Source organism: Ornithorhynchus anatinus, chromosome 19 (assembly GCF_004115215.2).
Source record: "Ornithorhynchus anatinus isolate Pmale09 chromosome 19, mOrnAna1.pri.v4, whole genome shotgun sequence".
Lineage (NCBI taxonomy): Eukaryota > Metazoa > Chordata > Mammalia > Monotremata > Ornithorhynchidae > Ornithorhynchus > Ornithorhynchus anatinus.
In genome coordinates, this window is record NC_041746.1 from 21,402,129 (window position 1) to 21,415,088 (window position 12,960).

At 47.8% G+C, this 12,960-nt stretch overlaps 1 protein-coding gene across 4 annotated transcripts in view; it reads right to left on the reverse strand.

The window, feature by feature from the left end:
- Nucleotides 1-12,960, reverse strand: part of WASF1 (WASP family member 1) — a 69,874-nt gene that overhangs the window by 20,842 nt on the left and 36,072 nt on the right. For all 4 annotated transcript variants that reach the window (XM_039914822.1, XM_029047581.1, XM_029047579.1 and 1 more), the window contains exons 2-4: nt 11,780-11,892; nt 5,082-5,239; nt 897-1,031 (exon numbers count right to left, since the gene is read on the reverse strand). In XM_039914822.1, coding sequence (XP_039770756.1) covers nt 897-1,031; nt 5,082-5,214 — 268 coding nt within the window. In that variant the 5' untranslated portion in view covers nt 5,215-5,239; nt 11,780-11,892. The remainder of the gene's footprint in view (nt 1-896; nt 1,032-5,081; nt 5,240-11,779; nt 11,893-12,960) is intronic.

The following is a 12,960-nucleotide window of genomic DNA, read 5'->3' on the forward strand; positions in this document are numbered from 1 at the left end:
CCTCCCCCGGAGCCACCCTGCTCGCCATGCCCCAATCTCATCTATCTCGTCACCGACCACTTTCTCACATCCTCCCTCTGACCGAGAACCCCCTCATCCTCGATATACTCCACATCACCACTCTCCCCAACTTCAGAGCCTTTATTAAGATCACAAGAGGCCCTCCTTGACCAAGTCTTCTTTTCTCTGGCTCCTTCTCCCATTTCTGCAATCGGAAATGTCACCTTTGGGCTTCTTGTATTCCCCACCCCGCCCGTCCCCAGCCCCACGGCGCTTTTGCTAATATTTTTAATTTATATTTTATCGATTATTTATTTACATTGATGTCTGCTGTCTCCCCCTTTAGACCGCAAGCCCAGTGCGGGCCGGGAACGTTCTCGGCCAACTCTCGTATTCTACTAACCCTCGTGCTTAGCAGAGTGCTCTACGCACAATAAGTGCTCAATAAATGCCACTGATTAACAGAAAACCAATTCTGAAGCTTTCAGCTTCCAGAGCCGTTCATCCGAAACCTTTCGCAAACACTACATTCACTTCGGGAAGGGTAAAAGCATTTAAAGACAGTTATGAAATTAATAAATCTTAAAAGGGTATGGATTTCAATATGTGTCATCATCTGAACCTTTCTAAATTTGGCAGCCAATAACTGTAAACCAGCTATCGACCACCAAGGATGAAGAAAACAAATCAATGAGAGAAAAGGGGGGAAGGTGAGGGAAAGGGGAAATTTGTCTGACGTAGTCTCTCGTTATCAGAGATTGCTGATTGTACAAAAATGTAGATCAGAAATCCCTGAAAATATCACAAGCATAAACAAACGCTCTGCCCACAAAATCTACATTTAACCTGCAATTTTAACACATGGGAAAGGATGAGAGAATGTAAAATAAACTTACGCTCTTCTTCTTTGGGATCAAGTTGCGTAACACTGACAGATAAACGATCCACCCGCTCTTGCAGAGAGTTAACCCTAAAGGAAAAGCTGTGCGCTTCATTGAATAGCTCTCCGAAGATATCTTCGGCATATTTACCTGAAGAAGGAAACGACGGGTCGATTTCAATAGACAAGGCAAATCTCGTAAAGTCATTCCAACCTTTTTAAAGCTGACCTTTTATTAAATGAATGCATTTTAGTGCCGGGTGATAGAGAGGTGCTGAAGTGGCATTTGGGGAGAACTAGGTTGTGGAGATGAGAGATTCATCAGAGGGGGCATTTCAGGAGGATCTTGAAGACGGGGATGTGATGGGGAAGGAAGTTCCAGGCAGAAGGGAGGGCACCGGCAAGAGACTGGCGGTGGGAGACGACGACCAGGTGCAGTGAGTCGGCAGATCTGAGGGGAAGGAAGCGCGTGAGCTGGGGGGCAGTAGAAGAGTCGGGAGAAGCATGAGGTATTTGTTAAGCGCTTACTATGTGCAAAGCACTGTTCTAAGTGCTGGGGGGATACAAGGTGATCAGGTGGTCCCTTATGGGGCTCACAGTCTTCATCCCCATTTTACAGATGAGGTCACTGAGGCCCAGAGAAGTGAAGTGACTTGCCTAAAGTCACCCAGCTGACGAGTGGCGGAGCCAGAATTCGAACCCATGACCTCTGACTCCCAAGCCCGGGCTCTTTCCACCGAGGTGAGAATTGAGTGCTCTCGGTCCCCACCTCGGTGGCCGAGGAAAGCATCCACTGGAACGGCCACCTTTCATCCGGTCGCCGACGGGCTCCGGGCACAGTGGGCTAGAGAAGCAGTTTGGCCTAGTGGCTAGGGCACGGGCCTGGGGGTTAGAGGACATGGGCTCTAATCCCCGCTCCACCACTCATCTGCTGGGAGACCGTGGGCGAGTCACGTCACATCCCTGGGCCTCCGTTACCTCACCTGTAAAATGGGGATTGAGACTGGGAGCTCCACGTGGGACAGACAGTGTGTCCAACCTGACGATCCTGAATCTATCCTGGAAGAGTGCTTGATGCATAGGAAGTGCTTAATAAATACCGTCATTGTTATGCCTACCATTATTATTATTAATAATAAAGCTGCTGCTGTGGGCAATCAGCTCCACCCCCACCAGGCAGCCAACCATGCTCCCCCGGCTCTCCTCCGGGCCACAAAATAATAATAATAATGATAATGTTGGTATTTAAGCATTTACTATGTGCTGAGCACTGTTCTAAGCACTGGGGGAGATACAGGGTCATCAGATTGTCCCATGTGAGGCTCACAGTCTTCATCCCCATTTGACAGATGAGGTCACCGAGGCCCAGAGAAGTAAAGTGACTTGTTCAAAGTCACACAGCGGACAAGCGGCAGAGCCGGGATCAGAACCCACGACCTCCGACTCCCAAGCCCGGGCTCTTTCCACTGAGCCCCGCTGCTTCCATCTTGTTCTGCCATCCCACACCCCGGTGGGAAGGGATATTTCCCTCTCCCCAAGAAGACTGGTGACCGCTGGAGCAGCTGTTTTGAATTCTGACCCCAGAAGAACCTGAAATTCTGCTCCTCTCACCACGGCACCCTATTGATTTTGATTTTATTCTGTCGGTGTTGCGTGGGGATTTTCCTCATTCTTGACGTGTCCGTCTCCAGGCCTTTCTTCCCACTTATACTCTTGGTTCGAGCTGCCGAAGGGCCAGGGACCGAGTCTAAGTCCCTGAGGGGTATTCTCTCCCAGCATTTAGTACAGTGCTCTGCATGCAGTAAGGGTTTAATAAATACTATGATTTCTACTAGAGTTGATGAAGTGCTGTCACCACAGTAACTCGTATTCTGCACAAAGGGGCTCAAGAAATACTCTTGATCAAGACAGTGCACATCAAAATGGAGGACACACTCTACTGAAACGTTCCACTGGATCCAGAGAAGCAGGGTGGCTCAGTGGAAAGAGCACAGTCAAATCTTGGCCCCTGCCACTTGACAGCTGTGTGACTTTGGGCAAGTCACTTATCTTCTCTGTGCCTCATCTGTAAAATTGGGATGAAGACCATGAGCCCCACGTGTATCCCCCCCCAGCGCTTAGAACAGTGCTTGGCACCTAGAAAGCGCTTAACAAACGCCATCATTATTATTATTATCTTTAAGAGCTGCACAAAGAGTGTCAAGGGCAGAGCCTACGTTTTGAAGAACCCAATACCGCCGACATTTTCAAATATCATTCCTTTGACAACTCGAAAATCATAGGATTTGTTAAATCATTCCAGCGGTGATGGGAAGCCACATCTCCAAGCCTTCTCGAATGTTCTCATCCTGCCCCCGCCCCTCCAAATCTTCGCTTCATCTGGACCAGCTCTGCTCTAGCCACAGTGATCTTTACAATAGCAGTGGTGATGACGGTGAGAGAAGAGGAGAGCGAATGGCGGGAGCAAGGCCGGAAAGGTGGAGGGAAAGAAGCTGAGGGTGCTAACGGTGACATTCATTCATTCGATCCAATTTACTGGTGCTTATTGTGTGGGAGAGGACAAGACAGCAATAAACAGACACACTCCCTGCCCACAATGAGCTTACAGAGGTTAACATAAATAAATAAATTAGAGATATGTACATAAGTGGTTTGGGGTTAGGAGGGGGGAAGAAGAAAGGGAGGGTTAGGCAGAAGGGAGAGGGAGAAGAGGAAAGGGGGGCTTAGTCAGGAAAGGCCTCTTGGAGGAGATTTACCTTCAATATGGCTTTGAAGGAGGGGAGAGTAACTTTCTGCAGCATTTGAGGAGGGAGGGCGTTTCAGACCAGAGGCGGGATGGGGGAGAGGGGTCAGCGGTGCGACAGAGGAGATCGAGGCACAGTGAGAAGGTCCGCGCTGGAGGAGCCAAGTGTGAGGGGTGGGTTGTAGGAGGAGAGCAGCGAAGTGAAGAAGTAAGAAGGGGCAAGGTGACTGAGGAGATGGTGAGGAGTTTCTGTTTGATGCGGCGGTAGGTGGGCAACCACTCGAGTGTTCTGAGGAGTGGGGGAAAGACGGGCCAGTTTGGGAGAAAAATGATGAGGGGAGAGAGGAGAGACTGGAGTGGGGAGAGGAAGGAGGTTGGGAGGTCAGAGAGGAGGCCGATCCAGGTGGGAGAGAATGAGTGCATCTAACGAGGCAGCGAAAGGGCGGATTTTAGCCACGTTGTGAAGGTGGGGCCGACGGGATTTAGCGATGGATTTGAATAGGTGGCAAAAGGGAGCTTTCAAACCACGAGAGGACTGTTCTACTGTACTCTCCCAAGCGCTCAGTGCAGTGCTCTGCACCGAGAAAAATCCTCAATAAATGCCACTGAATGAATGAAAGGAAAGAGGCGGTGGGGGGAGACTCTCTGAATTAAATTGCCTTGCATGAATTCAGAGGGTTGTCTGCCCATCCGGGAATAGGGGCTTTAATGTATTTCAAATCGGACGTTTATAATGCTCTATATCGGTACCTGAAGAGAATAAGCCTAGAAACTGACAGATAAGGAATTGGATGACGGGAGATGGAGGTCCAAGAAAGCAAATATGTTTGTAAAGAACCCTCCAAATGAATGAAATGCCACTTTCTCTACAAAGACACCAGATGGGGCTGCAAGCTACTGGATCGTTTCCCAAGAAAAAATGGCATCGGCTCCTATGCGACAACGGGTGAATGAAGAAAATGGGGTCCTCTATGTCCTCAGCCGGCAATGGGGAGAGAAGTCTCTCTAGCTAACCTTCGTCCCTTCTGAATAGTTCTCTCACCACCTGCAGGTATCTATCAAGCTGAATAGGTTTTAACTCGAGTGTATGATGGAAGGCTGTACCGGAAGGCACGTTTCCCCACAGACATCTACGTTATAAAATGGAATCCATTCCAGAACCCCTGGAAAGATGACGTGAAAGTCACCTACCTGAACTATTCTGCAGCAAAACCATCATTTCTTGCCCATGAAAGGAATCCGGAGCACAACATCACAATACCATCTCTGTAGCATTTACGCGCCCCGCTCAGGATCGCATGGGGAGAGTTTCGATTGGTTCACTATTACCATCACTTTTCCAAGTTTTCTGCAGACGTCCAATACGGTCGTCAACGGCATCTCCCGTGCGCTTCTGCATAAGTGCTCTAAATCTCCTATCTTCCTTTAAAATTAAGGGGCTTAATACCCGATACTTACTTAGGCTACTCAGTTGTCGGATGATGTTGGCCAAGGAAATGTTGGTCACACATTCCAGCTCGCTCTTAATACCTCGAGGGATCGCAGTGTGGCACAGGTGCCTCGGATCTATGTTTCTTTTCACTAACGGCATCCTGCCAATGTGCTTCTCACCTCGCCTGTGAAAAAAGAAAACAACAAATGCAATAAAGGATCGTTCCCCTCTGACAGTCTCACTATTAATCGACGCTGAGCAAGACCGCGCCCCTCAAATTGAAATTGAAAAAACCCAACAACTGGTTGTTAGGTTCTTGAATTTGCAAGTTCGTTAAAACAAAAATTACTCATATCGTTTATCTTGGAAATTTCTGAGAGCTCTTTAAAGAATGTTAGTTATTGTCCTGTGTCATGCCGCCGAGTCGTTTCCGATCCATAGCGACACCACGGATACATCTCTCCCCGAATGCCCCGCTCTCCATCCGCGATCGTTCCGGTGGTGGATCCAGAGAATTTTCCTGGGAAAAATCCAGAAGCGGTTTACCACCGCCGCCTTCCGCGCGGTCAACTCGAGCCCTCGACTCTCTCCCGTGCCGCCGCTGCCCGGCACGGGTGAGTTTTGACTCGTAGCGGATGTCCTTCCGCTCGCTAGCCACCGGCCAAGCTGGGAATGGAATGGACAGACCTCCCCTCATTACTCTCCTGTGAGAAGCAGCGTTGGGTTAGTGGCAAGAGCCCGAGCTTGGGAGTCGGAGGTCGTGGGTTCTAATCCCGGCTCCGCCACTTGGCAGCTGGGTGACGTCGGGCACAACTTCCCTGGGCTTCAGTTCCCTCATCTGTAAAATGGGGATTAAGACTTTGAGCCCACGTGGGGTATCCTGATGACCTTGTATCTCCCCCGGCGCTTAGAACAGTGCTCGGCACAGAGTAAGTGCTTAACAAATACCATCAGTATCATTCAGCGCTTAGAACAGTGCCAGAGCCTAGAATTTGCCAAGCACATAGTAAGCGTTTAAGAAATGCCATTACGTTATACTTATCATTATTATTACAACCCAGCCTGCACACTTCGCTCCTCTAATGCCAACCTTCTCACTGTACCTCGATCTCGCCCACCGATCTCTTGCCCACGTCCCGCCTCTGGCCTGGGACGCCCTCCCTCTTCATATCCAACAGACAATTACACTTCCCACCTTCAAAGCCTTATCGAAGAGGTCTTCCCTGCCTCGGCCTTCCTTTCCTCTTCCCCCACTCCCTTCCGCGTCACCCCGACTTGCTCCCTTTATCCATTCCCCTTCCCAGCCCCATTTATGTACATATCTGTCATTTTATTGATGTATCTTAATGCCTGCCTCCCTCTCTAGACTGTAAGCTCATTGTGGGTAGGAACTGTGTTTGTTATAGCATCCTCTCCCAAACGCTTAGTACAGTGTTCTGCACACTCTAAGTGCTCAATCAGTACAACTGACCAACCGACTCCCCGAGGTGACCCGGAGTCCTACCCTCCTCACCTTTTTCCGGCCTCGCGGCAAAAGGATTTTTACGAGCTCATACAAGGGGCCTCCAAAGCTTGTAAATTGCGGCCACTATCTTGTGAATTTTTAGGATTGCATGGCATGGGAGGGCTCTGGGGCCCAGATGGCTAGTCTTTCTTCCAGAGGGCTGGTTGACGGAGGCTTCGAGAAGTTCCTCTCTTTCTGCTCTGTCCTGCGGTAGCAATTTTCTCCAAAAGACGGGAATCCCACCCACTATCTGCACAGAGTCTAGCAGAACCATCTTTTCTTTGGAAGGAGCGGGGCCTAGTGGAAAGAGCACGGGCTTGAGAATTAGAGGACCTGGCCTCTAACACCAGCTCCGCCGCTGATCTGCTGTGGGCAAGTCACTTCAGTTTTCCGGGTCTCACGTTCTTCATCTGTAAAGTGGGGAGCAAATCCTATTCCCTCTCCTTAGACTGTGAGCCCCTTGTGGGACAAGGACTGTGTCCAACCTGAACGAGCACTTAACAAATGCTATAATTATTACTATTAGTAGAACTGCCCAACATCTTTGCAAATCATGACCCGGGGAGGGGCTGTTACCCAGGGTAATAAAAGAATTAAGTCTAGCAACAGTAAGAGCAGGAGAAACCAGAGGATTAAAAAGCAGGAGGAGGGGAGAAGGAAAAGAAAGACTAGACGGCATTTGAGACTGCGACTCTTCCTTCTTTTTGCATCTTCTCAAGTGTTGCATGCGATGGCCACTCGGCCAATGAACCCAGACCTTCTCCTCTTCCTCCCTCTTTCACCCCCACCGCTGTACCCGTGGGGTAAATATGTTCTGAACCATCCCCTCTTCCGACCCTAGTACGTGCCGTTACCATTCCTCACGAGTGTAATCTTTTATTTCCTTCTCAAAAACTGGGGAGAGGGAAGGATTACGTGTTGGATGCAATTATGTGAGGAAACAGGGTAGTTAAGGCTTTAATAATCGCATTAGGATTTAGTTATGCATGAGCGTAAATTAAATCCTGTACCAAGCGCTTCTCCCTAAAGCTTATTCGTTCCCAAAAGGATAGCCTGCCTTCGCCCCGCCCTCCATTTTCCTTCAGTGGTTCTGGTGGATCTTTTGGTCCACAGACGTCTTGTTTCTTTCCGTTTGCCGAATGGCTGAAACCCAACCGATTCGGCTACCAGGCCTCTGACCCCCCCGATCCCAAAAGACGCGTGAGTTTCCCGGTTGCTCATGGAGTCTTCTCCTTAAGTAGCTCCCTCCCCCTCCGCCCGGCTGTGCTCCGGCTTATACGACCGGACCTGTGATCCACCCTCTGTGAATTAAGGATTGAAAGACTTCTGTTTCCAGAAACTTCAGACTTTCTCTCCCTGTCTCCGGGAGTTGGATCAGCCAGGCGTGACCGCCCCACCGACTTCAAAAAGAAAGGCAGAAGGATCGACGGCGGCAATGTCGGGGCATCTCGTTACTCTCCATGCCTGGCACGATCCACACTGTGACTGACGATTGAGGCAAACCGCGACTCGGGCTTCTGGGGAAACCAACCAGAGAAAGACTTCGATCGCCTTCGCGGTCAACTGAGAGGGAAGGAGGGGAAAAAGGGGAAGCGGGCCGACCTCCTGAGCTGTCATTTTCACCCTTCTCTGTCCTCCCCGTCTGGCTACCCAACCCCCTCACCTGAGCAGCCTTAAGCGAGACTGGCCCAACCTAGAACTGCCCTTTCCGGGACAATATTTGAGTTTTCTAGTGCGGCCACACGATACACGTTGCTAAGTGGGCTGCAGCTCCCGAACAATGGCATGGAACGGACAGTTTGGCTCCGTTGGCCGGAGCGGTGGTGGCTACAGAAGCAGCGTGGCTCAGTGGAAAGAGCCCGGGTTTGGGAGTCCGGGATCGTGGGTTCGAATCTTGGCTCCGCCACTTGGCAGCTGTGTGACTGTGGGTGGGTCACTTCACTTCTCTGGGCCTCGGTTCCTCATCTGTAAAGTGGGGATTAAGACTGCGAGCCTCACGTGGGACAACCTGATTACCTTGTTCTACCCCTGCACTTAGAACAGGGCTTCGGACATCGTAAGTGCTGAACAAATATCGTCAACATCATTTCTGGTGACTTTCTTCCATCGAGCAATTTATATGGTACTGTGTGCTTCGGAGAGCACGTTAGAGTTGGCAGACATGAACCCTGCCCTCAGTGAGTTTACAATCCATTCTCGGCTCAGTGGAAAGAGCCCGGGCTTGGGAGTCAGAGGTCATGGGTTCGAATTCCAGCTCTGCCACTTGTCAGCTGGGTGACTGTGGGCAAGTCACTTCACTTCTCTGGGCCTCAGTGACCTCATCTGTAAAATGGGGATTAACTGTGAGCCTCACGGGGGACAACCTGATGACCCTGTATCTACCCTAGCACTTAGAACAGTGCTCTGCACATAGTAAGTGCTTAACATATACCAACATTATTATTATTATTATTATATTCTTAACATGTCCAAAACCCGAACTCCTCATCTTCCCAACCAAACCCCCTGACTTTCCCATCACTGCAGATGGCATCGCCATACTTCCTGTCTCACACACCTATAATCTTGCCATTATCCTTGACTTCTCTCATTCAACCCCCACAGTCAATCACTAAATCCTGTCGGTTTGATCTTCACGACATAGCTAGAATCTTCCCTTTCCTCTCCATCCAAATTGTTACCATGTTAATCCAAGCATTTATCCCATCCCGGCTTGATTTCTGCATCAGGCTCCTGGCTGGCTTCCCGGTCTCCCGTCTCTCCCCACTCCAGTCCACACTTCACTCTGCTGCCTGAATCACTGTGTTACAAAACTGTTCAAGTCACGTGTCCATCCACCTCCACGTCGATCCAGAGCGCTCAGTCCCCTTGCCCCCTCTTACCTCACCTCACTGTTCTCCTACCATAACCCGGCCTGCATACTTTGCCCCTCTTTTGCCAACTTACTCACTGTACCTCGATCTGATCTATCTCGCTGCTGACCTCTTGCCCACATCCTGCCTCTGGCCTGGGACGCCCTCCCTCTTCATATCCGACTCTCCTCCGCTTCACAGCCTTATTCAAGGCACATCTTCAAGAGGCCTTCCCTAAGCACTCTTTCCCTTTTCTTCCTTCTTTGACGTTCCTTTCTTCAGCCCCTCGGCACTTTATTTGTTAATATTAATGTCTGTCTCCTCTCTAGACTGCAAGCTCGCTGTGGGCAGGGCTCCGTCTGTTATATTATCGTTGTATTGTCCTCTCCCAAGCACTTAATACAGTGCTCTGCACACAGTAAGCGCTCAATGAATAAGATTGATATTCTACTGACACCATGGCTGTCAGATCCCTTCCCACCTCCCCAACTTAAAGAAGTGAGGGGCAATCCGAAAAGGTCCAACACTAGGCCTTTTTGTGAGGGCACCCTGAAAAGTCTGACCATCCTGGCCAAATTGAGATGCACGGTCACCTTAATGGAAACTAGTATGAACCTTATTTTTTCCAGTCAGTTCTGGTGTAGTCTTATATCTCTCCTCTAGCTAAACCAGAGATTCAGTATCTTTTTATTCACACGATATCCTTCGTAACACTTCGACTTAGAATAATGTGCTTTTCTGGCTTCAGAAATGATTAAAAACTCAACACGGATGAATCGCGACCAAACACGTCTACCTAAACGGTCCAAATAATACGGAAAATATTCACTGTCTAAATGAATCTTAAAGTCAGCCCAACCTTTAAGCAAACAAAAACTTAGATACATAAAAAAGGGAGGCATTACATCATTTACTTATTTCTCAAAGGTGTGATTAATCTGGAAGCAAAACACTGCTTTACATGATTGAAAATAACTCATCTTTTGAAAACCAATAGGCCCACGAAAAGCAAAGGATTCTCTCAGTGACCCCTAAACTGCCGAAACCTATATGATTATCTAACTAAATTGAGCATATATGTATATATATACTGATATTAAGGAGGTCTAAATAAATTCATGAGTGCTAGAGTTGACTTAAGGGGATGCTAACGGCTCAGGGTGCTGGGAAAGAAATCTGGGAAAGCTTAGGGGAGGAGGTGCGATTTACAGAGGGATTTGAAAATGGGGAGAGCCGTGGTCAGTCCGATGCGGAGAGAGAGGTCCAATCCGGAAGATGGCAGGCATCGCTAAAATCGCTGCATGCGTTTTCCGTTTACAACCTGTAGTCTAAAACATTTAAATTAGCTTCTGCTTCACATTTACTTGAGGATTTTTTGCAGTTGGCTCACAATACGATAAGTACAACCAACGGTGAAAAGATCGGAGCTCAAGGTACCGTATCATTATATCATTGTAGATAAATGAGGTTTTGGAAAGCAGAAAGCTTTTAAAGACAGCCTGTGGAATTCGACCACAGAGAGAAACGGGTCCCCTGCCATTAAAAGTTTGTGTTAGAAAGCATCCCTGAATTATGAACTGCTAATTTTAGCTTTGCAAAGAAAAAAAAATCCCCAATATTTCTGGTTTTATTCATAATCAAATGGAAATGGATGGTTCACACCAAGTTGATGGACTACTCTGCCATCATCATTAAAGAATATTCATGCACACCCTTTAAGAACGTCCTGTGGTTGACTGGGGCTCTGCGTACAGTAAGCGTTCAGTAAATACAATCGAATGAATGAAATCATTTTTCTTCAAAATCTTGAAAACCACTTGATTTCTGGATACAGTATTACCCCAGGGTACCTAGTTCTAAAGAGCGGTAATAACTTGAATACTTCTTTCCATTTTTATTTTCAGATTTCTCTCCCCACCGAAAGATTTAAACTCCTGTATTGAAATCCGAGCCACTTTTAAAGGATGACACTTTTCCTCGCTACATTACTCAATTCTCCCAGTTACCGGCTTTTAGTGTTAACATATATCGCACACCAATACAAAAGGAAATTGTTGTAATCATGAGCCGGCTAATTTTAGAACCAATTTAATTTCGAAATTTCTAAAATAAGACACACAGCAGGCGTTTTAAAGCTTTCCGATAGTTCCAACGAAGTTCCTCTGAAGACGAAGCCCACTTCCTCACCTGTGAGTTTTAGACTAGTTTGATTTCAGGTGATATCCGGGCCTCGTAGGCGGTGCGTGTTTCAAATATACAGAGGTTTTAGGCATTCCTACTGAAGCATACTAAATAGAGATATGCGCGCATGCTAACCGGTCCTCATGGCAATAAATAAAATATTCAAGGAAAAATGACTTAAACCTACCCAGCTGTTGAAGCAACAGGATGTCGGTCTAAGTTGACTTTCAACACACGGCTCCCACCTCCGCATTAAGCGTCGACTCCAGTGTCTCCAGTGGGACACCAACTTGGAGAATTCTTCAAACAAGAGAAAATCCGGTCAAATTTAGTGTAGTACAGTACGCTATTAATCATACTGAACACCTCCAGTCACTGGGTTGCTTTGAAACGGGCTGGTCTCTCCACACGCAGGAATTAGAATTCCAAACACAGTGCCTCGCCTTCACAACAGAGCCATCTTTCAAAGAAAAGCCAGAAGCATTCGCAACCCTGTGACCAGAAATCTCTTTTCTTCCTCAGAAAGTGAAAGAACCCTCTCAAGGCAGACACAGAAATAATTACTTCTTCGGTGGCTAACCGCGGCCACAAAAATATTCAATTATGGCATTGCAGAAATCGGGGAAGAGGCTGCTCTGCTCGTGATGGAGAGAAAAAGAGAGCGGAGGGGAGGAAACAGACTGCATATTTTGCGCTAGATGTTAGGGAAATGATAAATAATTCCTCTGGGGAAACACCAGCCCGTCCCAAAGGGGCTCAGTGACCGGAGGTGTTCGGTTTGAATAATCGGGCTACGGGACTGTGATTGACTAGATTGACTGAACTTTCTCTGCCTGTAGAATTCTGAAAATTGACGTGCCGTCGAGGAATGCAGCGGTTGATGCTTAAAGCAGAGGTGGGAGCGGTATGCCGTATTCTAGTCAATGGGCTCATGGACCAAAACACAGAAATCAGGGACTAGATATCTGATACATTGCGGTAATCTGGTTTTCAGCTGTACCAGGCAGAGTGATCTAAAGGTTTAACATAACCTGCTCCCTTAAAACAACCAAAAAACTCCACTGCTAGAGCACCGTGGTCTTAATAGTTAGTGCTTTAAAAATGTGGGTTATTTAAACGTGTTTCTCTACAATGCATAAGCGATGCAGACCAAACACCTTTATAATCAACAGCTTTTTACGGAGGGCATACAAATATGCCACTGTAAGATATCTGAAAAAAATCCCCTTAGGAGTCTTTTACAATTACGTAAAACATCAGAGTCGAAATCATTTTTAAAATCCATCGTTTATTCCACTGGCTACTGAATTCAGCACATACCACCCAGGAGGAAAGTCAAAGTTTGCCCTATCAGTTCTCCATAGAAAT